The 27,238-nt window shown below is 44.9% G+C and overlaps 1 protein-coding gene across 7 annotated transcripts in view; it reads left to right on the forward strand.

The window, feature by feature from the left end:
- The window catches only part of Ca10 (carbonic anhydrase 10), a 501,257-nt gene that overhangs the window by 469,794 nt on the left and 4,225 nt on the right, over positions 1–27,238 (forward strand). For all 7 annotated transcript variants that reach the window (XM_087569188.1, XM_087569186.1, XM_087569185.1 and 4 more), the window contains 3 exon segments: positions 7,557–7,652; positions 11,709–11,781; positions 27,005–27,159. In XM_087569188.1, the coding sequence (XP_087425314.1) occupies positions 7,557–7,652; positions 11,709–11,781; positions 27,005–27,159 (324 nt within the window).

Raw genomic sequence — 27,238 nt, forward strand, 5'->3', positions numbered from 1 at the left:
GAGCACCAGTGGAACATTCCAGTTCTTCCATGGTATCACTTTATCTATTGTGACTGTTTGCATAGACCCTCCCTGGACTCCAAAAATGGATGCTGCAAATTGTCCTGTTTCATTCTTGCAACAACACTCAAATGCATTCTCAACGCTCTAAGAAAGTCATGGTGGCACAGAGGGACCAAATATCTCACCGTGTGTTACCCAGACAGATGAACTATCTGGATAAGCCAAGCGTCAAATTTTCCCATACTGCCCTGCACCCAAGGGTCACACCCTGCCTTTGTTCAAACTGCAGAACAGCCCACTGCAAAACATCATGCCTTTAAAATCCAAGTAGCGTTTCTCTTCTGGGGGAAGCTATCCCCTCACTCTGGCGTTTTACATTGCCGTGATACATCTAGGGTCTCCAGTCAACGGAATGATGAATGACTCGTTTCATCTGCAGCTTTAATTGCATCACATGTCATAGGATCCAGGAAACCATCAGCAGCAGGCAGACCAGTGATAATTGCCAAAGCTTAGGGTGAGAATGTGGCGGTTGGTAAATATCAAGCCGTGCTCCTCTCCACAGACTGTGTGCTCTTACACACAAAGACAAACTTGCTAATGACTTCTATAAATAAGTCCCCGCTTATAACTGTTGTTCCAGCAAAAACTGCTGAAATGTAATCTACCCTTCAAGTATCAAACACCTTCCTTTTCTCCGCACTGTTTTATGGGAAAGTGAAGCAGACCCGGAATGCTGTCACTGGCTGTGTGACCTCTCTGAGCCTCCTTTTTTATCCTTTGTCTATTTCAGGAACAAACAGATATATTGTATGAGTGCCTCAAGGATAGGGAGCTATGGATTTTATCTCTGTGTTCCTGGGGTCCGGCACAGAGTGGGCACCTGGGGACCTAAGTACTGACAGAAATAAACTCATTTGAGTTGATGGTGCTTTGGAAAGGTTAAAGGACTGTAGAATTATAAGAATGGCAGCTCATGCCCACTGTCTCCCATCCTGCCTCCTCTTCCCAGCTGTATCCACTTACTGGAAAATTAATGCCATGCAAGGTCCTTGCCCAGGTCTCAACTTAAGCCATGGTGGGTAAGCTAGAGCCACAAACCAAATCCAGTCTATGGTAGGTGTGTTGTTGCAAATGAAGCTTTCTTGGACTCTAGCCACACCCATCCATTTCTAGTTTTCCTTTTGACTGCTTTAACGCTGAGAAAACAGAGTTAAGTCGCTGTGACAGGAGCTCTGCAGGCCCCACAGATGGGAAGACTTGCTATGTAACTCATTGCCTTCGATGCCTGTCGCCTGCTAAATTACAGTCGGAGCCACTTGGGAGCATGCCCCTCCTTAAAGCTCTCACATCACCCAGTACAGGGAACACACAGAGTTCTCCCCAGTAGGTAGCACCTTCCTGGGGTCCTTTGGGAAGACATCCTTTCATTCATCAAAGACAGAATGCAGAAGAAGGAGCTGCACACATCAAACTGATTTCTGCAGGAGTCAGAGCTCTATTTTCTACTGCACAAGCAAGCACAGAGCAGCAACAACAAGCATGCTAACAGCTGACTACTGAGTGCCTATTGCAATCCAGACCCTGGACTAAATGTTTTTCTATGCCAGCTCATGAACTATACCCATAGTTCTAGGAAGAAGGTAGCATTACAGTCCTTGTGTAAAGATGAGACCCTGGCTTGCCCCGGGGTTCAGGGATGAAGCTGTGCTTTGACATCTGTAAGAGTTCCATGTAATGCTAAAGATCTTGACTCCCTTTGGGGATCCCTCTGGAACTCAGATTGCTTCCTACCAGTTCAGCCTAATGAACTGCTTGCCTTGCTCCTTGCTTCTCCTGATATTACATTCCATGGTCTGATCACGGCCTGTCTCGCTTCCTCTATCCATTGCTACTGTGGACAGATAGAGTGCTGAGTACTGGGGATTGGACATGTCCTACCCAGATGAACTTTGGGTCTAGTGAAAGAGGTGAAGTGTTGATCATTCTCACAATAAATACAGAAACAATTGTGATGTGTGTTCCAAGTCGACTGGGCCGTGATAATAACATCTTGGGGATCCCTTTCAATGGATAACCCTTGAGCTGAGTTCTAAAGGGGTTCACAAATAAAAGTCAGATGAAGAGGGAAGAGAAGGGTATATTATGCAGAAAGACCAGAATGTGTGCAGAATGTGCTGTAGAGAAAGAAGAAGAACAGGGTTTGAGGGAGACTGAAAGAAAGCTGGTAGTGCCAGTAACCAACTGAGACATTTAGAAAAGTCAGGCCCCGCACAAGAGCTGGGTTCAGAATCAGGCCATTATCTTACAGGCAGTGAAAACCACACAGAGGTTAATGTAATGCCTTGCCATGCTGAATGGCATCACAAAGTGACTCAGGTTTAATAAGGGACAGAGTATAGGTAAACTATAGCATGTGCACAAGGCCCAAGACATAAGGGGTGAGTGAGCAGCACATGTCACATACTGGTGAACCATACTCCTGCAAAAGGAAAGGTATGCTTCCTACCAGAGACTGCTCCCGGCTGGATCAATGACAGGGACAACTCGCTGTGGACTCGGAAGCCTACGCTCATAACAAGTGTTCATTCAGCAAAGACAAACACTTGGGAATTAGCTCAAAAGCTGAATTTTAGTATGAAGCTTTGAAAAAGTTTTGACTTTGGTCCTTAAAAAATTCTGAGATGTGAATGTGGTTCTGCATCTGATTGAAAGAGTCCCAGTCTAAGACCAGAAATGCCTGAAAACCATGGGTATGAGATCCCATCATACCTGTACCTGTGAGACTCCCCATGGTCTTCTGCTATCCCATCCAACTGCTCCTTTACCATGCTGCTGATGAATGGAGTATAAATTACCAGATTATAATAAGCAAGACATAGACCCCTCTCTAACCCTAAGCATCCTCGTGTTTAAAAGAAATGAGGGGTTGGGGATTTGGCTCAGTGGCAGAGTGCTTGCCTAGGAAGCGCAAGGCCCTGGGTTCAGTCCCCAGCTCCGAAAAAAAGAACCAAATAAATAAATAAATAAATAAAATAAAAAGAAAAGAAATGAGCTGGTCTTGGTTTTCTTTAAGGCTCTTTCCAGGACTCAGACTCTGTGAGGTAAAATAATTCACTCAGCAAGCATTGGCTAAGCTCCACACTGGTCCAGATTCTATAACAAGCATAGGATCAAGAGGGTGAATAGCATCCATCCCGTGAGATGCTTACCTAAAGGTGGAAACGGGTACAAAGCCAATAGTTTTGAAGTAACGTGATATTTGGGTCTGACCTCTGTAAGAACTGAGCACAGTTACCAATCGACATTTCCTTGACCAAGTGGTAAACTAGAATTCTGGTGTCTCCATGACTCAAAAGCAGATAATGACATCAACTCATCAAGTTTTCAAGTAGTAAATGAAATGGCATTACAGCTGACACATCTCTATGCCTATGTCCCATTTATAAATGATCTCAGCTTGAAGTGATTCTCTGGAGAAGGATCTCCAGACACATTCTCCAAGCACCTTACATTTCATCCATTGCAACATGCTTCATGATCTAACCCTACATTTATTATAGACGATTAGTGCTCAAAATTGTAATGATTATTATGAATAAATGATGATGATGGTGATAATGATGATGAACACCTCCAACAGTGATGTTCAGCTCCCACATGTCTGTACCAGGTATCTATGGTTTGCATCTATACTGATCACCCAGGGCCTGTGCTGTTTGGACTGTAAGATACTTTGAATTTTCATTAGTTATGAGTCTCCTAGAGCTAGAACCAACAGAATACACTGGGATAGTTATAAAAGGAGATTTATTACAGAAACTGGCCCACCCAACTACAGTGAGTGGAGAGAAGTCTTCAAGTTGGAGAACCATGGATTCAATAGTGTGATCTCAGATGCTAAAGTCTGAAGGCTCAGGAAGCAGAAACTGTGATTTCCAAGTGCAGATAAAGGTGGGTGTTCCAACCCAAGAACAGCAAATCTGCCTTATCTCTGTCTCTTTATTCTCTGTGGGTCGATACAAACCCATGTTTGAAAGGGTAGACATGTACTACTCAGTATACTAATGTAAACACTGATCTGCCTTGTCCAGAAACATCTCCACAGACATACCCAGAAGTATTACCAGCTATTTGAACACCCGTTATCCCAATCAAGTTGACACATAAAATCAATCATTGCCAGCTAATTTACCATCTCAATAAATCCTGAGTAGGAACACCATGGGAACAGAGAAGGACTTAACAGTCAGTGTATCCTAGAGAAGGCAGGGTAATGAATGACCATTATGTAGAAAAAGAAAAGTAGGCAAGACTTCCTCTGACTACAATGTTCCTCTTGGTAGCCAAAGAGATGTTTTCACAAGGCACTTGGGTCAGCTTACTTCTTTAACACCAGTGAGTTCTGCTGCAAAGACCCTCACCATCGTCTGCAAAGACCCTCACCATCGTCTGCAAAGACCCTCACCATCGTCTGCAAAGACCCTTACCATGGTCTGCAAAGTCCTGTGTGAGTTGGCTCCACCCTGAGCCACTTTTGTCCACCCTTCACCATCTGCGCTGCTTGCCACTGTCTTGAACCCTTTGTAGTCTGTGATCTCTGTGATGGACCTGCTTCCTTCTTATCTCTCCAGACCTCTTTCCGCTTCATCATCAGATCTCAGCTCATATATTCTCTCTGCAAAGAGCCTTTCACTAGCTACATTAGTAGATGTTGCCTCCCAGGTCCTATACACACTCCATTCCCCCCACTGCTGCCCTTTTCTTCGTAAGTTGAAATTTTGAGCATAGGCTTGACAGAGCACTGCACAGGCAAATGATCCTCCAGCCCTAGCCGTGGTTGCCTTTTGGCTGGCAGAGCAGCTGCAATGTAGCCACCTGTGTCCACTGGCAAAACATCTAAGAAGTTAAAAAAGCAACTGATAAATGTCAGGAGCAGACAGCCATAGTGTGTGCCCCCTCTGTGACATGTTCCGTGGACTCGGGGCGTTCAGATTTGTAGCACCCTCTGGGTGGGCATGGCTGCATTATTGATGCCCATTGATGCTCCAATGGTTTGCAACCACACTGGACCTCCAGCTGGAGAGCTTTTAAGAAACATAGCACCTGGTTTCTCCCCCAAACTGTCAGAACTGAAGTGGGGCAAACACACACAGAAGAGTTTCAAAGCGCCAGGGGACCCGGATGCCCAGTAACAACTGCATACTGCTGGGGGCGGGAAAATGTGGCTTGTTTTCAAAAGTCAAAGGAAAGTTTCTATCTAGCCCATCACCTTTCTTAACTTTGAAAACTTTATTCCTCCCCCTTTGAATGCCACGTGGGATACTGACAATAATCAATGTTGTCATTCAGAGTCATTGGTTCAGAGTCACAAATCACTTTCCAGGCACTACCTTGTTAGGTTCTCAAACCAGCCAGTGCAAAGCACTAACACCATTACAGAGAGATCCATGATGCTTTTGCTGTGGCCGTGTTGTAAAGAGCAAAACTATGGAGAGGCATGAAAGCTGGCTCAGTGTATAACAGAGTTTTCATGCAGGGAGGAGGCTATGGTTACTAAGAGAGCTTGTGTAGCTTTATATGTGTGAACCTGAATGAAAGGCAGTATGAAGTTGTAATATGCAATTGTAAATATTCCATTTTATCATTTCTGTTGGTATTGCTGTTGCTATTTCCAAGACATGTCTTGGGTATCCCAAGTTGGCCTCAATCTTACAAGGAGCTGAGCATGACCTTGAACCCTGATCCTCGTGCCTCCACCTCCCAAGTGCTAAGTCTTCAGGGGTTCACCGCCAAGATCCACTTACATGGTGCCGGATCTTGACCCCAGAGCAAGCAAGGATTTTCCCAGCTGAGCTGTGCATCCCCATCCCTCTTTGTTTCTTTTAAGGTTATTTGTGTGTGTGCAGCTATGCGTTTTATAAGCAAAGAAAACCGTCTGGGAGGATTTACACTGAATTGCTAATTTTCCTGCTATGTGTGCCAGGATTAGGTCTAGACGAGGGAAATGTTAGTCACATCTACATGTTTAAAATTTGTTACCAAAAGTGTACTTTCATATTATTATAAAAATATTTTTTAAACAACACCTATAAGGTACATCTTAAAAGGGATAATCACACTAATTTTTTTATGGTAAGTGAATAGGTTTTCTCTTGGTGAAATGGTGAAAATTTGATCACGTGGATCAAGTCTATAGTGTGTTCATTTGGGCATATATGCTAGTCATGCTCCACAATAGGAGCTTTAAAGAGTGAGGTAATGGAGGGAAACCCATTTCACCACAACCCAAATCCCGAACTCCTCCCGGACTTCCTCTGCCCCTCCCTCCCCTCCCCCCCCCCCCCCCCCCCGTGCTCACTGCACTAATCTTAACAGGCAGTCACAGGTTCCCGTCAGAGGATGGGAAACAAAATTTTGCAAAACCCGGTGAGCCAGATGAACGGGCTGGCACGTCATGAGACAAAACCATCCGCACTTCTCTGCAGAGCCAAGCATCCTGCACACCACCATTCTCCTCCCAGAGCCATGGGGCCGGCTCGAGGTCTAACAGTTCCTTGTTCACCCAAGGCTTGTAAGAAGCTTTTTTTTTCTTTTTTTGGTTCTTTTTTTTCGGAGCTGGGGACCGAACCCAGGGCCTTGCGCTTGCTAGGCAAGCGCTCTACCGCTGAGCTAAATCCCCAACCCCTTGTAGGAAGCTTTAATCACTTCCTTGTAGGAAGCTATTGGCACTGTACCTGAAGGACTGTTCTATTTCCTAATGAAGAAAATTCATTTAAAGAACACTTTAGGGGAAATGTCCTGGGAGAGAGAAGAACACAGATGGGTACTAATCTTATTAAAAACATCCTTGTTACCACATGTTTGCAAATATATGTAGGTATGTTCATATCTGTGTGTATACATACATTTTTACACACATAGATTCTATTGACACCTCCCTCTGAAATCTCACCAGCTAAGAGCACAGCCTTCTGATTAGAGGATGTGGAGAGTCAGGGATACCACAAGAACATGGCCCACAGAATCAACTGACCAAGACTCACAGAGGCCTCCCAGAGACCAGTGGGCCTGCAGGGGGTCTGACCTAACTAAGTCTCTGTATATATATAAGTTATGGCTGGATAGCTAGGTGTTATTGTGGGAATCCTAACAGTGGGAACAGGGGCTGTTGCTATTTTGCCTACCTATGGGACCCTTTTCCTTCTACTGGGTTGCCTCGTCTACCCTTGATGTGATGGTGTGTACCTGGTCTTATTGTAGCATGATATGCCATGTTTGGTTGATGTCCCTGGGAGGCCTGCTCTTATCTGAAGAAAGGCAGAGGAGGGACGGATCTATGGAAGACAGGAAATAGGAGAGAGAGTCTTGGGGGACGGGAGGGAAGGGATACTGCAGTTGAGATGTAATATATGAGAGAAGAATAAGAAAAAGTGTAGACGTCTACTAGTCTTTTCAGTATGTTTGCAATTCTTCCTCATGGAGGGTGAGCTGTGCTTCATATCTTTTAATGCAGGGTTGTTGTTCTTACTCTTGATTTCCCTTCCTGCCAGGTGCAACTCATCCACTATAACCACGAGCTATACACAAATGTCACAGAAGCTGCGAAGAGCCCGAACGGATTGGTGGTAGTTTCTATATTTATAAAAGTAAGTCTTGCATTCCTTTACTCTTATTGCACTCCCCAGCACCAACCAGGGCATCCTTCTACAGTCTCCGTTGGAATTTTGAAAAGTTAAAGAAGTAATTTCAATTCGCGTCTATGCCTGAGATAATTTTGAGGTCTTAGGACTGTTATAACCATGAGATTCATAAAAGATTCAGGGCTCTGAAAGCGCAACACAGAAGTGACAGCTCCCGTTTCAGAGCTTTGGGGCCTGAAGGTTTGGGTAGCCTCCATCCTCGAAAGAAAGCAACCGCTATTTTCAGGGGCGGGCTTTAGGCCCCGCCTACTACAGAGGAACAAAGGTACCATGGCAGGAGAAGAGCTAAAGAGTTGATACCCTCTAGGATTAAAAGACTGTCCATCCCTTGCTGATAACCACAGAATCAGAAGTGTGGGCTGATCCTCCCAGTAGGCCCTGCACTATAAACTTCCAGGCTTCCCACCACGGCTATAAAGTTCGCCTTCCTTTCCCGCTCAAAGGTTGGTTCATAATCCTGGCAGTTAGAATTAAGACAAAAGTCCCCATGCTGACTGTATGATCTTCAGTCACAATCCCCAGATAGCCAATAGGCAAGAACTATATGAAATGTCCAAGCGAAAAGATTCTGATATGGTTCTTTAATTACCTTAATATTTTGGCAAATGTAAGATGATACAGATATGCACATTTTTAATGAAAAAGTAAGATTTTCCTTTCCAACTGTAAAAAGATTTTTTTTAAGTAGAAACTATGTAACTGTGTACGTCACAAAGGCTAAGGTGCCACCCTATGATGGCTGCTGGAGAGGTTTGTGTACAAATCATTTAAGAAAATCAGACCAACCGGAACTCGGAATGGGATGGAGGACCTTAGTAGAGATTTACATCCACCATCAAGACGTTTTAACAGAGTCCTTGAAATAGTGGGAGTCTCTGGGGGCCCCTTAGGCAATAGCCCACACACACCCCATCTCCCATTCCACCCCACCCCCACCAAAGCAGACTCTGTGCAACAGTATTGGCCCTCTTCCTAACCGCCATGTCTCCTGCTAACTTCCAAGCCTTCATCTGAGCCAGGCCAAATTCATAGAGCTTGTAATAGCTCAGCCAAGAAAGATACCCCAAGTCTTGCCTGGCTTCTGTGCTCTTTAGTGTATTCCCATTGCGTGCCTACTCAGCAGAGCTGGGCAAGGAGCTGAGGACGAGAAGAGAGAAGATGCCACTTAAAGAACCACACACCCCCAGCCATGTCCCACTGGTACCCACAAGCCTGGAGCAAATCCTTACTCTGGTCCCAGTTGTGATTCATACAAGCAATCCACTCAGTCAGTCTGGTCCACATGCATTGTGAAGCCTAGGGCTGCGTTGCACATTGTCATGTGCCCATCACCTCTTCCTGTGGTTCTCCCCATGCCAAGCCTTCCGTGAGTGACATCCAGAGGCCGACCTGTCTCTCCCAATGCTCCTTGTCTCTGAAAGAGCATCTCAGCATCCGTCCCTGACTTCGCCTCCCTTTGCTCGAGGTTTCTAAGTCGGTGAATGCTGTCTTGGAAGCTCAAGCTTGTAAAAGCTGACAGTGACTGATGGAGTGACCGGCAACCAACTTCTTCCACTGCAAACTGCCAGTGTTCCGTGGGCTCATGCACTACACTGAGCTCCCAACCAACAGTCAGCCTTACAGGTCCGGGTTGCTCTCCCACAATTGGCTAAAAGGACTTATACCAAAGCCTCGGGCCACTAAATGACAGGAGTCGGCTCCTGAACCTTCTCAGGCCCATTGAGACCCTGGAGAGTTTCTCATTCTTTCCTTGAGCAAATATGAAACTTTCGGGCTGTCTCAAAATAAGCCTCTCGGCCTTCCACAAAGTCAACTCCCAGATTTCCAGCTCTGGAGTGGGCTCTGACTTGTCATTAACTCATCTCCCAACTCCGAGGGAGCAGGGGACAGAGGCCCACCGCCTCCTAGACACTGGTACTCGGAAATGAGCTGAACTGAATCCTTAGTCTCTAAGGGTGTGCAGCCTCTGGTACTCACCTCTTCCAGTGTCCCTGCCTTCCACACCCAGCTCCCTGTAGCTGAAGTCCTCACGTGTGAGTAGTTCACCTGAGCAAATGTCACCCTGACCAAATGCTGAACCAAGGATGTACGAGGGTTTGGGCGTAAAACGAGATGGCTCAGCAGTTAGGGGTACTTGTTAACAAGCCTGATGATCTGCATTCAATTCCAGGGACTCGGGTGGAAAGAGAGAGGAGTCCCACAAGTCGGCCTCTGAGCACTACACATTCTTTGAAGCATGCATACATGCACGCATGCACACGTCCCCCCACCCCCCTCTCTTCCCATGACCACGGGGAGCTGAGATTGGCTGTAATAGCAGTTTGATCTCACACACCATTAACTTCCCACTTACTCTCACTTAAATCAAGTACATGTTCTATCCTCTCACCCACACGGCCGGCACACTTGTGCCCACAAATCATCTGTGTGCATCTTGGAAATATTTCAATCATTTTTAATCAGCTCCAAATGGGGGGGCTGGTCTCAACGTCAGTATTGTCTAGCTTGTCAGGTACTGGGAGTCCAGCGCCACCCCCCCCCCCAGCAATTAAGAGCTGTTGCAGATTCCTATTCAGGCAGACACCTTCATGGCCCTCCCACCATGAGGAATACATGAGAATACAGACAAACAGAAGGCTCTGAGAGCTATCATTTGAATGCTCAAGAGTATGTCACAACAGAAGCCAAATTTGTCATGCATGTTTCGGGGAAGCAGAAGTGTGCTCAGATTGGGACTTTCCCCACTTTGGGAGTGGGGTTTTACCTCCGTCGAGCACCCTCATTCCCCAGCACCTGTCAATTGTGTGTCTTCACTACAACACGCCCAGGAAACCCTGTAGAAAGAAAGGCAGCTGGAAGCAAAATAAACAGTCTGTGCTTTTCCAAACTAAAGTCACCTGTTGCTTATCTAATAGCGATCTTCATCTGCTGTGATTTTTTTTCCCCCAACCCTCGGAATAAATCAGCTCTAAAACGTTGATGTCACAGCATCCGATTAGCAGTTGAAGTGTAAATTGCAGAGCCTCCCTGAGCCAGGTAGGAGAGAAATGATTAAGATGAACAGTGGTCCTGAGAAAAGGCTGAGTAAAAGGGGTGTTGTTAAGGAAACTGCACAGCTGCACAAGGCTGCCTCATGGTCTTATAAAGGGCGACTCTCTGATCCTAATTTGTCACTCAGCTGCCTCTCCCAGAAGAATCTAGACATGGACAAGCATAAGTACAAAAATGGGAATTCATCTCTAGTACAGGGTTTAGCCCATTGTAGGTACTTGATAAATAAGTCCAGGATAGATGTATGGGTGGGTAGATGGAAGAGAGATCGGATGTTACGGTTTATAATATATTCATATGCTAATGAGCAGTAGAATTATAAGGTTCTTTTTCCTCCCTCTTCTGGTACCCCTATCCTAGAAACTCTTTCTACTTAGACACATACCCCTCTTCTGGCATTTCATTCCATATTCCTTGCTCAAAAACTCTTTGATGGTTCCCCATTCCCGAAGAATAAAGATTAAATATATCCTAGCTTGACATTCAAAGCCTAACATGGGCTAGCCTCCCATCCTGCCTTCCCCAAAGCCTTCAATTCCACTAGACATGCTTATGCCCATCTGCCTCTCCTCAACAAGTCCTCAGCATGGATGCTTTTGCTGGCCTCCTTGCCTTTCCCTTTCCTATATTCTAATGTTAAAATGCTGCAGCTTCCACCCATCCTTCCAAACCAACCCGGACCTTAGCTCCCCTGACTCCCTAGACAGAGAATGGTCTCTCCATAACAACCCTATCAGAGCATTCCTTAGTCCACATGAGGACGATATGTTCACCTTCATCTCTTCCTTCTCAAGATGAAGTGTCCATATAAAGTGTAGTGTGTATCTCCGACCTCTGAATTTACAGCCATCATAGATTTGGACCCATGGCAATCCATCAATGTGAAGGAATGCATAATGTTTGCCCTGGGAGAGTGACACCCAGTTGTTAACACGTTCTCTTCTCTTATAGGTTTCTGACTCATCAAACCCATTTCTTAATCGAATGCTCAACAGAGATACTATCACAAGAATAACATATAAAAGTAAGTTTGGTTCAATTTCCTTTACAGCATCTATCCTACAAAGGTTAGTCCTGTCGGAAGGCAAGAAGCCAGAACTGATGAGTTCCGTGGGCCCCTTTCTGCTTTGTGATCCTTTAATTCTGTAGAAAGTCACTCTGGAGAGTGTCAGGGCTGGCTGAGAAGCAGCCCATTTTAAGCACAAGTCCCCAGAGTGTCTTTGTCATCCACGCCTGTCCAAGGCAATAACGATTATGATGATGTGGTCATCGTTAGCCTGTGGATTGGTAATGAGCTGGGGGATTCTACCGGCTGACTCACTCTACTGTGTCAGCTGCCCACCGTTGGGGCTTTGCCAACTCTATGATTAAAAAAAAAAACAATCCTTCAGGTACTTTGGACCCAATGTGACCTTTTCAGAACCACACCTGAACCAAGTCTGATCTCCTTCCAGGAGGAGTCTAGGTAGCACCGTCCCTCATTCTCCATGCCCTGGGGAACTGTAGGGTTCTACCAGATTCCCAGGCTTTCAGATTGCTTCATCCTAAACTCCTTAATCAGCTAAAAAGAAATTGTGGGAAAGCAGAGAGGGCTCCACTGTCATGCGCAGTAAACCTAGGGGCAGTAGGACTTGGGTAAATCATGGGACATGGCGCATATCAAGAGATGAAAAGTCAAGATGAGAAAATAGGGGTATCTCGTTAGGAGTGGATGGGAAACTAGAATTCAAGCCTTGGCTTGGACCTCTGTCGAGAAGTCCCTCACTTCAAAATGCTCCTTCTTCATTCACAGTGAAGAAAGTTCAACCCCAGGTTTTTGAAATCTTGAAGGTCTAGATTTGTGAATCCAACAGGCACATAACGATTTTCACCGAAGGAACTCAGAACACTCGGACATGTTATTTCCCACATCTCCCTGCTGAGTCCTTCCTGTAGTTGAGCCTGTAGCTCAGCTGCACCTGATGCTCCTGTCTACAGCGTGATGTGGACGGGCACCACGGAGAGCACTGCCCTCTGTCACCGGCTGCTTCTTTCAACTCACACCTTCTGTAGGAATATAAAGATGGTTGAGACACCTGCGCTCCCCACAAGGGGCCCACAGTCAGGTCACTCCTATGTACAAAGAGGTTGGGGAACTGATGGGGTGACCCACTGGTGAACCGGAGATCACTCCACTTCAACATACATCGCCTCTAAGCCTGAGTTAAATGCTCTCCACACATGCCTTGCTTGCCCTTCCTCATCAGCATTCTTGTGGAGTTCTCTCAAAGCACACTTAGATTGCTCAGCTAAGGGAGATATTTCTGTCTTGTGTGTAAATAGCACATTTATAACTGCCCATAAAAGATTATTATTCTTTTAACTTTTTTGATTAAAAAAAGAGCATGAAAATTAAATAAAATGTTTTCAAATCATCTTGGATTTGCAGTTTAGAGACCATGAAAAGCCATGAAATTGCACATTAAACCCCAACACACAATCTGTCTGATTTCCACTTGCATAGAGGATCATTAGGGGGTCCTTTGCTTCCCTCCCCTTCCCCTGCACCCACCTGATTAACATTAAGTGAAGTAGGTACAGACAGAGAAGGGAAAGCAGAGGAAGGAAAGAGAAGAAAAAGAGAAGAAGGAAGGGAAGAGGGAAGGAAGGGAGAAGAAGGCAGGTAAGCTGAAAGGAGGAAGCCAAGGCACTCCAAGCAAAGTACCAGCAATATGAAATTTGCTGAACATTCAAAGAGGGGATCCATTCCCATCAACACTGCATCCAAGAGTCACTGGAAAAACTAACATTCTCCTTCAGTCACAATAATGGGAAGGAACAGGAAAAGTGTTCTAGTGTCAAGTCTCTAGGACTTGATAGGGAGCTTATAATGTTTCTACCACAGAAACAGAAATATGGGAAGAGGAAGTGGATGAACTCTCTCTTCCATCAGTTTCTCACAATCCATACCTGCCTGAGCCAAAAAAAAAAAAAAAAAAAAAAAAGGGCAGTGGGAAGGGGAAGAATTAAGAAGGACACTCTGGTCTTCGAGATGAGACATGATAATGGGTCCTCTGATCACAGATGTTATGAGAGAGGTGTCCCCCATAGTGACCTTTGTCATACACCTGAAAGGAATTTCACCACAGCGATAATGATGGCTTGATGCACAGAATTGTCCCAGACACCGCCATGCCCAGGCCACTGGCAGAAAGGGATTGATTTGCTCAGCAGGAAAGCACAGCTCTCTTCCCTCCAGTTAAATTTCCCACAGCTTCCAGCAGAGGAAGGTTGGCCCTGTGGCAGGTAGGTGGTCTGAAACAGGAATCACCCTCAAGCACACAACCTAGGCGTCTCCCCAGCACTGAGCGTCTGTAAGAGGTAGCCGGTTATCCTGGCATCGGCCCACAATCTCGGGTCAGGATGAAGATGATGCTGCAGCCAGCTTCATGCACCTACTATATTATCCTACGTCCATACTCTTAAAGGAGACAGGGAAAAGTAAACCCTCTCCCTCTGTCTTAGTTTGGGTTACTACTGCTGTGATGAAACACCATGACCAGAGAAATGTGGCGGGGGTGGGAGGGGAGCTTTATTTGGGTTACACTTCTATATTACTGTTGAGCATCACAGGAAGTCAGGATAGGACCTCAAACAGGGCAGGAACCTGGAAGAGCAGGCACAGAGGCCAGGGAGGAATGTTGTTTACCTGCTTCCCACAGCTTGCACAGTCTGCTTTCCTATAAAATGCCAGGACCAGGGATGGCACCACCCACGGTGGTCTGAGCTCTTATGTACCCATCTCCAATTTAGGAAATTCCTTAAAGCTCAATCCTGTGAAGGCATCCTCTCAACTGAGGTTCTCGCCTTCCACATAACTGGAAGTTGACATAAAACTATCCAGCACACCCTCATATGCTACTATTTCAACCACTCTACCCAAGAGCTCACAAATACATTCCCCCTACCCATCTCTCAATGCAGAGTTCCAATGACTTGCTCGCTTAGACGAAGTAGCCACTCTGCAGTGTTCTGACATTGGACATTAAGAGGAGATGTGGAACGGGCACTCTGCACACCCCAGGGCCAGTGCTGTACATCTAGCTTCTTATCTATGTGGTCCTCACGTGAGCCTTCTGAATGGGCATGTTTGCTATCCCCAGCTCACAGATGAGACCAAGGTCAGTGGATGGTAGGTGTATGGTCAGTGACTTCTATATAATGAATGAATGAACACTCAGAACTCAGTGTTCTCTTCTCACCACTACATGTGCAGGTTAGTCAAGATTTCTCTCCTGCAGGTCAGAGGTACCCAGATCAGCTAAGGCAGAAGGATCCACATAGTTCTCATCTTTCCAGCATTGGAAAAATACCCAGCAAATATCTTTGCCATCAGCCCATGAATTCACGTGATGCTGCGTAGGGCTTGGTCTTGAAATATGCCCATTCTCACTACCACTTACTTTGCACTACCCAGCACCTGCACCATGACTAAGATGCTCAACATCACAACCCTCCCACAGAGATGGGGATGTGGGGAGAAGGAACTTCCTGAACCATAACCCACCCTTCCATACTGAAGAGCATGGGTTTCACACCCGGATATTCCTGGACACCATTCTTACATCATGTCCTTTCTGTCAGGCTTCTCTCTTAAGGAGCAAGAAAAGATAAGCTCTGAGGTCTTAAAACCAATTATAATTCTGGCATTTTGGCATGGCGCAAAACCTTTCAGCATGCTTTTCTCTTCACTGAAGCTTGGGTTGATAAAGCAACCATATTGCTGCTTACGATTGCTTCCACCTAGAAAGGGGCATCAACTAATCACAGAAGTAACACAGTGACACTTGGCCAGCCCAGCCTGATCCTGCTCTAATCTATCTCCACCTCCCACATGCGTGTTACTTTATATGGAGATCTCCTGCGGAAATCAGTATCCTTCAGAGGACACTGTCACATGGCCATAATTTGCATACATAGTGGCTAGAGATGTCATCCTAGACTGGAAGCCATTCTGCACCTTCAAGAAGATTGCCATCTTCTGCCAAAAGGAGCACTCTGGGATAGGTGGATGGCTCAGAGGATGATGCACTTGAATTCCCAGTATCTAAAAAAACATCCAGGAATGTCTGCATTTGCACCCTTAGCCCCATCACTGTGAGGGACAGAGACAGAAGGATCACTGAAGATTGTTGGCTGCCAGCCTAGCTCCATGTTCAGTGGTAGACACTGTCTGGGGAATAAAGCAGAGAATAATAAAGCAAGACAAAGACACTCAACGGCCTCTTCATGCATGCTCATAGACAACACCCCACACACTCACACATACACATACATATAGAAAAGTGTATGTTATATTTCCTGATTAAAAATAGACTAGACAAAGGCTGAAGAAATGGCTCAGTGGCTAAGAGCACTTAGTCCTCTTGCAGAAGACCCTGGTTCAATTCCTAGCATCTACATGGTGGCTCACAGGCATCCACAACTCCAGTTCCATGGAATCCAAAACCTTCTTTTGACTGTTTTTGCAGGCACCAGGTATCCATGTGGATATCCATCCACACATGCATGCAGACAAAACGTTCATACATATAAAATAAAATTAAAAAGTCTGAAAACCTTTTAAATAGACTACAGTGTGGCAAGGGTAAAAGCAGAAGGTGGTTGCAACCATCAAATAATGGGGCAACGGTACCGATTGTGACCAGGTCAATGGGGAAATGGTGGTGATAGATGATTGGATAAATTTAAATCAGCAGCAGGAGATTTCTCGCTAAATCTCCTTTTAATATGCAAGAGAAAAATAGAGCCAAGGATTCCCAGGAAATTTTTAGTTCAAGCCACTGGAAGGAAGATATTTCCATCCCCTGAGATGGGGAAGACTTAGATGAAGCGTGTTTGTGGGTGGAGAAAGGATCACAGATCTTGAACATGTCGTGCTTGGGATTTCTATTAGGCATTCAAGAGGAGGTGTGGTGTAGGCAGTTGGGTATATGAGTCTGGATTTCAGGAGAGAGAACCAGAGTTGCAACCATGGACAACATCGACATCCAGATGGTATTTAAACTTGGGTGAAGTCATTGGAGGAAGAATAAATACAGAAGAGAGGCGGGACAAGTCCTCACTTCTGAAAGGGCGACTCAAGTCTTCATGACTTGGAATTGAAAACCACTTCTAAATATATCTCTCCATGGCCCTATTATGGAAAAGTCTCCTCTGTGGCCAGCTCACCAGCCAGCTGAGGAGGTACAGGGAGGAAGGGACAAGCACAGAATCCAGATGGCACAAGATGGAGGGAAGAGAGATAGTCCGCCCAGCTGAGTACAGTATTGACAATGGAAGGAATAACTGAGAAAAGGGAAATGTGGAAAAAATCACTTTCAAGATATAATACATATATATATATATACACACATATATACCTATATATACATATAGAGCATATATTATAATACATAATATATTATATATTACAAATTTATTTAATATAAATTTATATTATATATTTAGAAGTAAAGGTACTCTTGCCAAAGTATGGGAGAATTTTGGAAGCCATTTGGTAAAGGTCACCGTTATCGTGGGTTCTTGTAAAGAGATAAAAAGGAGCAGACCCGGTGTATTGTTCCTTTTCTCATTGTGGTGATAAAATGCCTGTCAAAGGCAACCTAAATATGGAGATTTACTTTTGACTCACAGTTCCATGGTGGGGGAGAGAGAAGTCATGGCTGCAGGAGCTGGAAGCAGCTTGTCACACTATCCACAGTCAGAAGAGCTGAGTAAGGCGAATGCTTGAGCTCTGTTCCCTTTCTTCTATTTCTCTAGAACCCCAGTCCATGGAGTAACAGTGCTTCCACCTCAATAAACCCATTCTAGAGCCCACCTCTGTTGGCATAGTCCAATGTACGTTTCCATGATGATTTTAAATCCCATTAAATTGACAAGGCTACCCATCACACTAGGCTCCTATTCTAGCTCTAATACGGTCTTTGCTTTTTGAGGTCAGAGGAAGTCTGGGGTACAACTCTGAGGTACAATGGCCTCATCACCTCATCAGTAAGCTAATGTTCAAAGGGCTGGGTGAGGATTAAATAAGGTAATAAGTCAATTGCCTGGACAGTGACTGATGAGAACTCAGCTTGCAATATATTTGTGTTCCTACACTGTCTCATGCCAGTTGAATTCAGCTCCTTCAGGAGCAAATCCTTGTTATGCCGATAACAGTTTTATAGGCCATGCAGGTAGTGTCCTGCTTGCTTGCAGAGAAGCACATACATCATGGGTCTATCTAAGTAGCACACACAAGGACTTCACAAGATGTTACTGTTTTCCACGGGGACTTAAATTTCATTTTTTAAAATTATTATTCTGTGAGCATGGGCATTTTGCCTTCAAGTGTGTCTGTAAAACATGTGAGTGCCATTCTCCCCAGAGGTTCAGAAGTGGGACTCAGATCCCTTGGAACTGGAGTTATAGCTGATCTTGAGCCATCATGTGGGAGCTAGGGATGAGCCCAGACCCTCTGGAAGAGTAGCAAGTGCTCTTAACTTCTGAGCCATCTCTCAAGCTTCCATTTCATACATCTGAGCAGAACTTGTAAAATATTCTCACTAGCCATGACTAACCATAGAAAAGACCAGTCTGAATTAATTGCAGGCTGGATTTTAAAAGTCTTTTAAAGAAAATCCATTTTATTAAAGTCAAATTCTGCTTCAACAGAGTGAGGGTTCAAGACTAAAAGCATGACATTAAAAAAATGGATTTTTCATAAAGGATTTTCTTGAGGAGATATTGGTAATTTAGCTCAAAGTATTTTAATTTTTAATGCACTGTATGGATATGGTATTTATAAGCCTCTGTTTTCCTTGTTAATTAATTAGTAGACATGGCATCTCGATTACATGAAAGGTAACATTTGTGTCATTTTAGTACTACTTGATTTCATTGAACCAGCACCTTTTTCTACAATATTTTCAAGAGGCGGAACTAATGATTAATGGATTGCAAAGAATCCTTCTAGAATGGATAATGAGAGTTATCAGAGCATTGTCACAATGAACACTCTCTTCTCAAATCCCCGAGCAGTGTGTTAGTCTGGTGACTTTATCTTTTTCCAATTGCCTGTCCTCATTTGTTATGTCTTAGATGTCAACCATTCCCACAGGCCTGGGTGTCTGTGCACTTGGTCCTCTTGTCATAGTACTGTTTTGGAAGGTGGTGTAATCTTTGGGAGTGAGACCTCACTGCAGAAATCAGATCATTAGGGTTTATAGACCAACCCTTGTTCAACCTATGTTTCTTGACTGTTGGGGCAATGAACCCACCTACATTACCCTCCTGCTGTCAGAGCTATGAGCCACTCCCACCACCATGTCTTTTCTGCTATGATGCATCGTAGTCCCGCAAACTGTGAGCCAAAAGAAATCCTTTCTCCCTTAAGTTGTGTCTCCCAGGTTTGCAGTCACAATGAGGGAAATTAACTAAGACAATGCTCAAGTTATGGATAGAGGAGCTTAGATCTAACAAAAAATGCAGGGGCCCACCACATCCAAATATAAAGGCATCAGCTTACTGTGTTAACAGACCTTCTCCAAGGCAATAAAGGCATACTACCGGAGGCATTTGGAGGAGAGCTTATAAATATGGCATTGGTCACACAGAGCAAGCCCCTTAAAAGGTACTTTAATTAGCCTATTTGTAATTTCAAGTTAGCCACACCTCCTCCTGAATTTCCTAGTAAAATACGGATGTGTAAGCATGTGGACTATCCCGTAACTGCCTTCTGTTTCGCAGCTCTCAGGGAGAGTTCTCCATACAGTTCCCCAGGGATCACAGTGCTAAGTGTGTTGAAGGATCACCGAAGAGCTTAAGCGTATTGTTCCCGGTGCCTTTCTCAATGCTCAATTGAATGTGTACTCTCATTTCAGAGGAACAGACTTGGGAGTGTTTTCACATAATGGGAAGCGCCACACACCTATTTTCACGTTGCCATCTCAGTAGATACTCACAGCAGTGAGAAACCGATGAGACGGAACTTACCTCTAAGACTACAGTTCTCAGAGGCCCTTTTCTTCATTTGTTGTCTGTGTAAAACAAAAACATGCTATTACTTTATTCTATTGCAATTGCCTTTTGTTCCCCGTTTCAGTTGAGCTTGCCTCAGATTACAAGGGGAATGTTATTCCATATACTAAAATTGCCTGGTAGTTTTGTACTGATCAAAGCCAGTATTGATTTTTGAGAGTATCAGGCTGTTTTCTCAGTGGTGTGGTCTGCTTCCATAGGTACCATATAAGCAGGAAGCAGGAGATGTTGACGATCAGCAATGGTCTTTGTGAGTCAGACTCACGTAGTTGGCTAAAGCACCTAGTGGAAGTTCAGGCTGAAAAAATTTATTCCCTACTGTGTTGGCTGAGACATTTCATCACAATAAAATATTTTTTCTGAACAACAACCAAAAAACCCAGAAGTTAGATGGGGGCTTTTTTTATTATTCACTTTACATCCTGCTCATTGCCCCTTCCCAGTCAGCCCCTCCCATAATACTTCACCCAAGAAGCTGAGGGCTTCTTGGTTGTAACTCCAAGAGCTGGGTGAGCACCCTCATAAAGGGGAGGTAGGAAGGAAGATATGGGATAGGGGTGTTGGTGGAGAGTTAACGGGGAAGTGGGATATCATTTGAGATATAAATGAATGGAATGCTTGATTTTAAAAAAAAAGATGAATTCTAGACTCAACATAGTGTGCACAAAAACCAAAGGCACAGTGGTCAACTTCTACAGTCATTCAGAAGAGTAGAATTCTATATATTGATTATCCAAGGTGATCTTCCTGTCCTTGTAAATCTATAGCCGACATGTTAACAATGCAATGTGTCCATGCCAAACCTTTACCTACTAAGGATAAATTTGACTATACAAGCTCGTTGATGTTGAGAGATGTTTTGGGATCTATGGGATGTTCTTATCTGAAGATAGCCTTAGTAATTATCCACAGCTGTCCATCACTCCAGGTAAGGAAGGGTTATGTGAGTTATCCATGAAGAAACAGTAAGTCACTGTCAAATATATAATTATAACTTACACTTGAATTATGACTCCTATCTTGAAGCCTGAGGATTTGCCTTCTATAAATCATTTTCTCATAAGAGAATTTTGGAGAGACGTTTCTGAATTCTGGGACTGAAAATTTCTGACTTATCCATAGTTATTCTTGGGTCACACTACTTCTTTCCTATGTTCTTAGTTACTTTTCTATTGCAGTGGTAAGACACCGTGATCGGGCTAGAGAGATGGTTCAGTAGTTAAGAGCACTGACTGCTCTTCCAGAGGTCCTGAGTTCAAATCCCAGCAACTACATGGTGGCTCACAACCATCTGTAATGAGATCTGATGCCCTCTTCCAGTGTTTCTGAAGACAGCTACAGTGTATTTATATTAAAATTTTTTTTAAAAATATCATGATCAAGGCAACTGATAGAAGAAAGTTTATCTGGGAGTTAGAGTTTATAACCATCATGGCAGCAGGCAAGCATGGTGGTGGAGAAACAGCTAAGAGCTCACATCTTGAGACACAAGTACGAGGCAGAGAAAGCTAACTAGACATGGAGTGAGCTTTTGAAACCTCAAATCCTGCCCCCAGTGTCACACCTCCTCCAACAAGGCCACACCTCCTAATCCTTCCTGAACAAGTTCATAAACTGAGGACCATGAGCCTATGGGGCCATTCCCATTCAAGCCACCACACTTATCAAATTCACCAAGCAAGCCCATACTTCTCAAATTTCAATGCCTAGAAGAAAGAGCACTGTTTTCATGTCAGTCTTTGAGACAATGTTATATGTTCAGTTCGTGCCAATATCAGCAACCTAATTATAGGAAAGCATGATGCCACCATTTAAAGCTTGAAACAAGGCCAACAATCTCGTGCTGATGTCTTGGGTGTGAGGTACAAGAGATAGTAGGAGCAGTGAATTAAAGTGAGTGGTGCTACAGCCTGGAGGGACACTTTCCCATTATCTGTCCATTGTTGAGTATTCCTTACTTGGTTTCTGCTTGGCACCATCACCAGCTAGAGCTGCTGAGCAGAAAGCATTGTATTTGATCATTTAGTCCTGTGTTTACTGAACAGTCTTTGATCTGGTGGACCTCAGACTGGGATCCACAATAAAAGAAGCAAACACAGTTTGCCTCACAGAAGAGGCTCACAGTTTAGTGGGAAGGGTCAGCTAAATAATTCCTGGAAAGCTGATTCAGCTGGGACAGTCAGAGTCCTAGGAATGGTAGGGAGTTTACCAGGGAAGCTGGGCAAGGACATTGTGGGTCAGAAAGGTGACATCAATGCCATCCAACATGGCTGAGTACTTTCCTGGACTGAGCCTTATGCTGGACAGTATTTATAAAGCATGGTTCTATTGGTTCCTCTAATAGCCTGTGAGCCAAGTGTTCTCCATCACATCTGTATGCTGTAGTCATGGGAACAGAGACTCTTATCACCTACGGGTCCAAGGTCTTACGGATAGATACAAGCAGCAAATCCATTATTCAAACTCGGGCCCCAAGCCCAGATTCTTCAAGCTGGATGGTTTCAATTTTTGTAGAGGGAAATTAAGAGTTAGCACACAGACCTAAAAGATTGTTAGAAAGGGCACAGTAGCTGCTGATGATCCCAGGGGGGGTGGCCACTGAGTGTTGCCATTGTGACTGACAGAGGGGTGACCAAAAGGACTTTTCCACCAGGACCCGAGCAGATCGGAGCAGATCAAGGCTGGAATAGGAATGCTATGGTGTTTTGTAAACATGCCAGTACCCCATGAGGAGGATAAACACACAAAGAAAGCATCTTATCTCTTGTTGCTAGCTTGTGTTTTCCCCAACCCTTTCCTCAAATATGGCTGTAGCATAGAGGCTGGTCTAATTTCAGGAAAATATAAATGTTCTTTATCCTGGCTCCAGTTCTGCCTGGAATATCCCTCGTGTCTACTGTATCCATCCTTCCCTCCCCCCCCCCGCCCCAAATAAAATAAAATACAATAATAGCATTGCGCTAGAGTACCCAATATGCTCCTCGTACAAGCTTGGTTAAACAAATCACATTGACCTTTAATAAAAAACGTGCCGAGTGCTTCCTTCTCTCATTCAATATGTTAATCTTCAGGCCAAACCGCCGTCAGAGCAAGCCTCATTAAGTCCAAATCTGATCAAGCCATCTCTGGCTTGAAAGCCTTCAGTGGCTTCAAACTGCCTCCAGGCTGAAGCCCAAACTCCCAACAGCACTGGGAAAGGCCTCCTGGATGTGGCCTGCTTTGACCCTGCTAGCCTCATTTACCACAATATCCCTCCACCTCCATTCCGCCCACACTCAAGCAGCCGTCCCTAAGTACCAGAGCCCTTCTAAACTCCCTCAGCTCTGTCTCCAGTCCCTCTATATCTGCAGTACCCTTGACACCTCACCCTCTGCTAGTCACACACTGATTACTTCCTGTCATTCAAGATGCAGTTCAAGGCAGCTCCTCCATTCATCTTTGCCTGAGTCCCCTTCCCCCACTCCAGATAAAGCTGACAGCCCCTCTCTGAGCCTGCACACCACTGTTTGTGACTCCTACCTGCACTCCCCTAATTAATGCCCAGGTTCTCTGCTCTGAGCTTGGTGTTAGGAGCACAAGTTCAGCAGATCCTAGAAACCGTTGCAGACAGGATGAATACCCATCTCAGTATGGCATTGACTGATCAAACTCAGAAGGACCAGCATGGGGTTGTGTGCTGTGGACACCATGGCTCTGTGATAAGAACCCTTGATATCTCACGCCCTTCCAGGCAGATTCCAGTTTCTGCTTCCCTCTTGGCTTGTCCTGGGTCCTTAGTGTTCCCATATAAAGTGTTTGTGTCTATTTAAGTGGGAAAGTGTTTACAAGTTGCCAAGCCTGGTAGTATACACCTGAAATCCCAACCAATACTTGAGAAGTAGATGACTCGTGGTTCAAAACCAACCCAGGCTTCTTGAATGACACGTCTCAAAAAAAAGAGGGGGGGAGGTAGAGAGCAGTTAAGGGTGCTGCTTCTGGAGAGGACCCAAGTACAAACACACATACATATATAAGAAATCACATCAGGTGGCTCACGACTGTCTATAATTCTAACTCCAAGGGATCTTCTGACCAACATGGGCATCTGCACTCACATTTGCATAGACACAGACACATGGCAAAACTACACTATTTTTAAGAAGGGAGAGAGATGGGGGGGTTGGGGATTTAGCTCAGTGGTAGGGCGCTTGCATAGCAAGCGCAAGGCCCTGGGTTCGGTCCCCAGCTCCGAAAAAAAAAAAGAGAGAGAGAGAGATGGGGAGGAAGAAGGAAGGAAGGGAGGAAAAAAGGAAAGAGGAAAAGAGTGAAGTAGAAAGCCTTCATCTTAGGGTCAGTCAAGTTGTTCTCTAAGCCCAAGTTGGCTGATCTCTCCTGGTGCATTAATGGAGACCTGGAGTTCTTGTGGCACAGTAGAAGAGGGAAGGTATAGTATTAAAATAACTAAATAAATCCCAGCTGTGTGTTCCACACTACCACCGCCCCCAACATTCTGAGCTCCTCAATGAAAGACAGACACACACACACACACACACACACACACACACACACACACACACACACACACACACATCTTTATATTTTGCTATGCCTTAATCAGCTCAATGGTCAATGGTTGGGCCGCTTCCTGTTCTCCACGTGGCTAATCCACCTCCCTCTGATAATCCCAAATTATCACTTCCTACATTTTGTCTTCTACCTTGACTGCCCTGGACCCAGTTGGACAGCCCTCTTGGACCACACTCTCCTGGCCCTTACCCAGCAGCTATGCCTCTCTGTCCTGCACCTCCTCAGTCATGGCATCTCTCCCCTCCTTCCGCTTCTCTCAGCACAAAGGATCTCTTTCTCCTTCTCCCTCCTCCTTCTCCCTCACGTCCCTAGCCTGGGAATCCTAAAAGTCCCGCCTCTGTCTGCCCTTCCAGCCATTGGCTGTCGGCAACTTTATTTACCAATCAGAACCAACTGGGGGCGGAGTCCCTGAGTGTCTTACAACTGGGTGTGCGGACTCTTCTGTAAACAATTTGGGGGGATCCAAATTAACATAAGAATACAAACAACACTAGACCAGGCCCACTTCGGGAAGGTTGTAGATGGAGCAGGTAAATGGTAGATTTATTTACATTATTTCAAACTACTAACTCAGCTGGTCTGCTCACACTTGACAGTCAGGAAGCAGGAAAACCCAAACGTCTCAGCAAAGCTGTTTCTTCCTTATCAGAGAAAGTTTAAACAACTCTTAGAGGAGGAAGTGGAGGAGAGTCTTTGCCTATAAAAATAGATGGACAGCGTGAATGTCTACAGGGCAGCAGACAGTACAGTCGTCACCCTGCACTGACATCTGCATATGTGCAGTGCCCTGTGCTGTCTGCGTCTTCAACTGGAGAGGGGCAGGCACCGCATCTCCCCTATCTTTTGCTGTGTCCTAAGAGCCCAACCTCCGATCGAGCATTAGGTACTTAGCAAATACGTGGCAAATTAATGGATGGCCTTTGCTTGTTATCAGTAAAACTGCAGTTTTCCTGTTTCTTCCCTGCAGGCATCAGTTTCCTCTACGCTTGTGGACTTTGTCTCTGGTCTTTATTCTTCCCATCCAGGTGGATGTCTTACTATGCAAAGTGTGAGGTTCTAGCTAGGGGCGGACATCTTGTCTTATACTTCACTTGAGTGATGATGTCAGCCATGGAGAGTGAATCCTTTCTCAGTGGGAGTTGGACATAGCCAGCGGAGATAGGGGAGCAAGCCAGTCTCATCTCTCTACCAGTAAGGCTTTGGTGCCCTGCTGTGTACTCTCCAGGCTCCTGGACTGGCCATAATGGTGGCTGCTCCCAAGCACACTGGGACATTTACCCCCTCTGGAGACAGACCTGTGATCTCTGGTGCACAGAAGCCACAATGAGATGGAATAAAGGACTGAGAAAAAAAAGTCTCATTTTTTACCCTTAAATCCCCAACATCAGCTCTAGTCATGTGATTTCCTTGACCACCAAATTATACACCTAAGTGAGTGGCATGTACTTCTTCTGGGGTGGAGCAATGTGAGTGGCACCATCTTTTACAAGGGATGTTTTTCAGACAGTCACTATGATCGCCAAACCACAGTGCCACTAGTCAGTGGCCATTCCAAGGGTCTGAGTCACAAGAATGAACAACTTGTGACCTAGAGGGGAGCCTTCAGCCACTTAGCCTATTTGTGAACAATAAAAACTCTATAGTTTAAAACATTAGGAAATAAAGAATAAAACACTAGCTATGTGAGGAGAACAACAATGGAACTGTTTGCTACTGAAGATATTAGCAGATATGTTCTTCTAAAAACACGCATTTTTCCCCCTGTGTTTTTTTTTTTATCTTTATTAACTTGAGTATTTCTTATTTACATTTCGATTGTTATTCCCCTTCCCGGTTTCCAGGCCAACATCCCCCAGCCCCTCCCCCTCCCCTTCTATATGGGTGTTCCCCTCCCCATCCTCCCCCCATTGCCGCCCTCCCCCAAACAATCACATTCACTGGGGTTCAGTCTTGGCAGGACCAAGGGCTTCCCCTTCCACTGGTGCTCTTACTAGGATATTCATTGCTACCTATGAGGTCAGAGTCCAGGGTCAGTCCATGTATAGTCTTTGGGTAGTGGCTTAGTCCCTGGAAGCTCTGGTTGCTTGGCATTGTTGTTCATATGGAGTCTTAAGCCCCTTCAAGCTCTTCCAGTCCTTTCTCTGATTCTTTCAATGGGGGTCCCATTCTCAGTTCAGTGGTTTAATGATGGCATTCGCCTATACCCCATTATATTTGCTGTATTCTGGCTGTGTCTCTCAGGAGCGATCTACATCCGGCTCCTGTGGGCCTGCACTTCTTTGCTTCATCCATCTTGTCTAATTGGGTGGCTGTATATGTATGGGCCACATGTGGGGCAGGCTCTGAATGGGTTTTCCTTCTGCCTCTGTTCTAAACTTTGCCTCCCTATTCCCTGCCAAGGGTATTCTTGTGTCCCCTTTTAAAGAAGGAGTGAAGCATCCGCATTTTGGTCATCCCTCTTGAGTTTCATGTGTTCTGTGCATCAGCATAATTCAAGCATTTGGGCTGATAGCCACTTATCAATGAGAAAACACACATATTTTAACATTATGTACGATAAAGATGTATCAGCAAGACTTTATCAAGATACTAAGTTTTTGTTTTATTACGTTCCTTTCCAGATGACGCCTACTTACTACAGGGACTTAATATAGAGGAACTGTATCCAGAGACCTCTAGCTTCATCACTTACGATGGGTCGATGACTATCCCGCCCTGCTATGAGACAGCGAGTTGGATAATAATGAATAAACCTGTGTACATAACCAGGATGCAGGTGAGCTCCTTCCGTTCTTTAGCTGATGGTTTATAAAGAATGCGAGGACTGACTGAGTAGGCTCTAAGTCTGTCGTGTT

The sequence above is a fragment of the Rattus norvegicus genome, chromosome 10, assembly GCF_021556685.1.
Source record: "Rattus norvegicus strain SHRSP/BbbUtx chromosome 10, alternate assembly SHRSP_T2T, whole genome shotgun sequence".
NCBI lineage: Eukaryota > Metazoa > Chordata > Mammalia > Rodentia > Muridae > Rattus > Rattus norvegicus.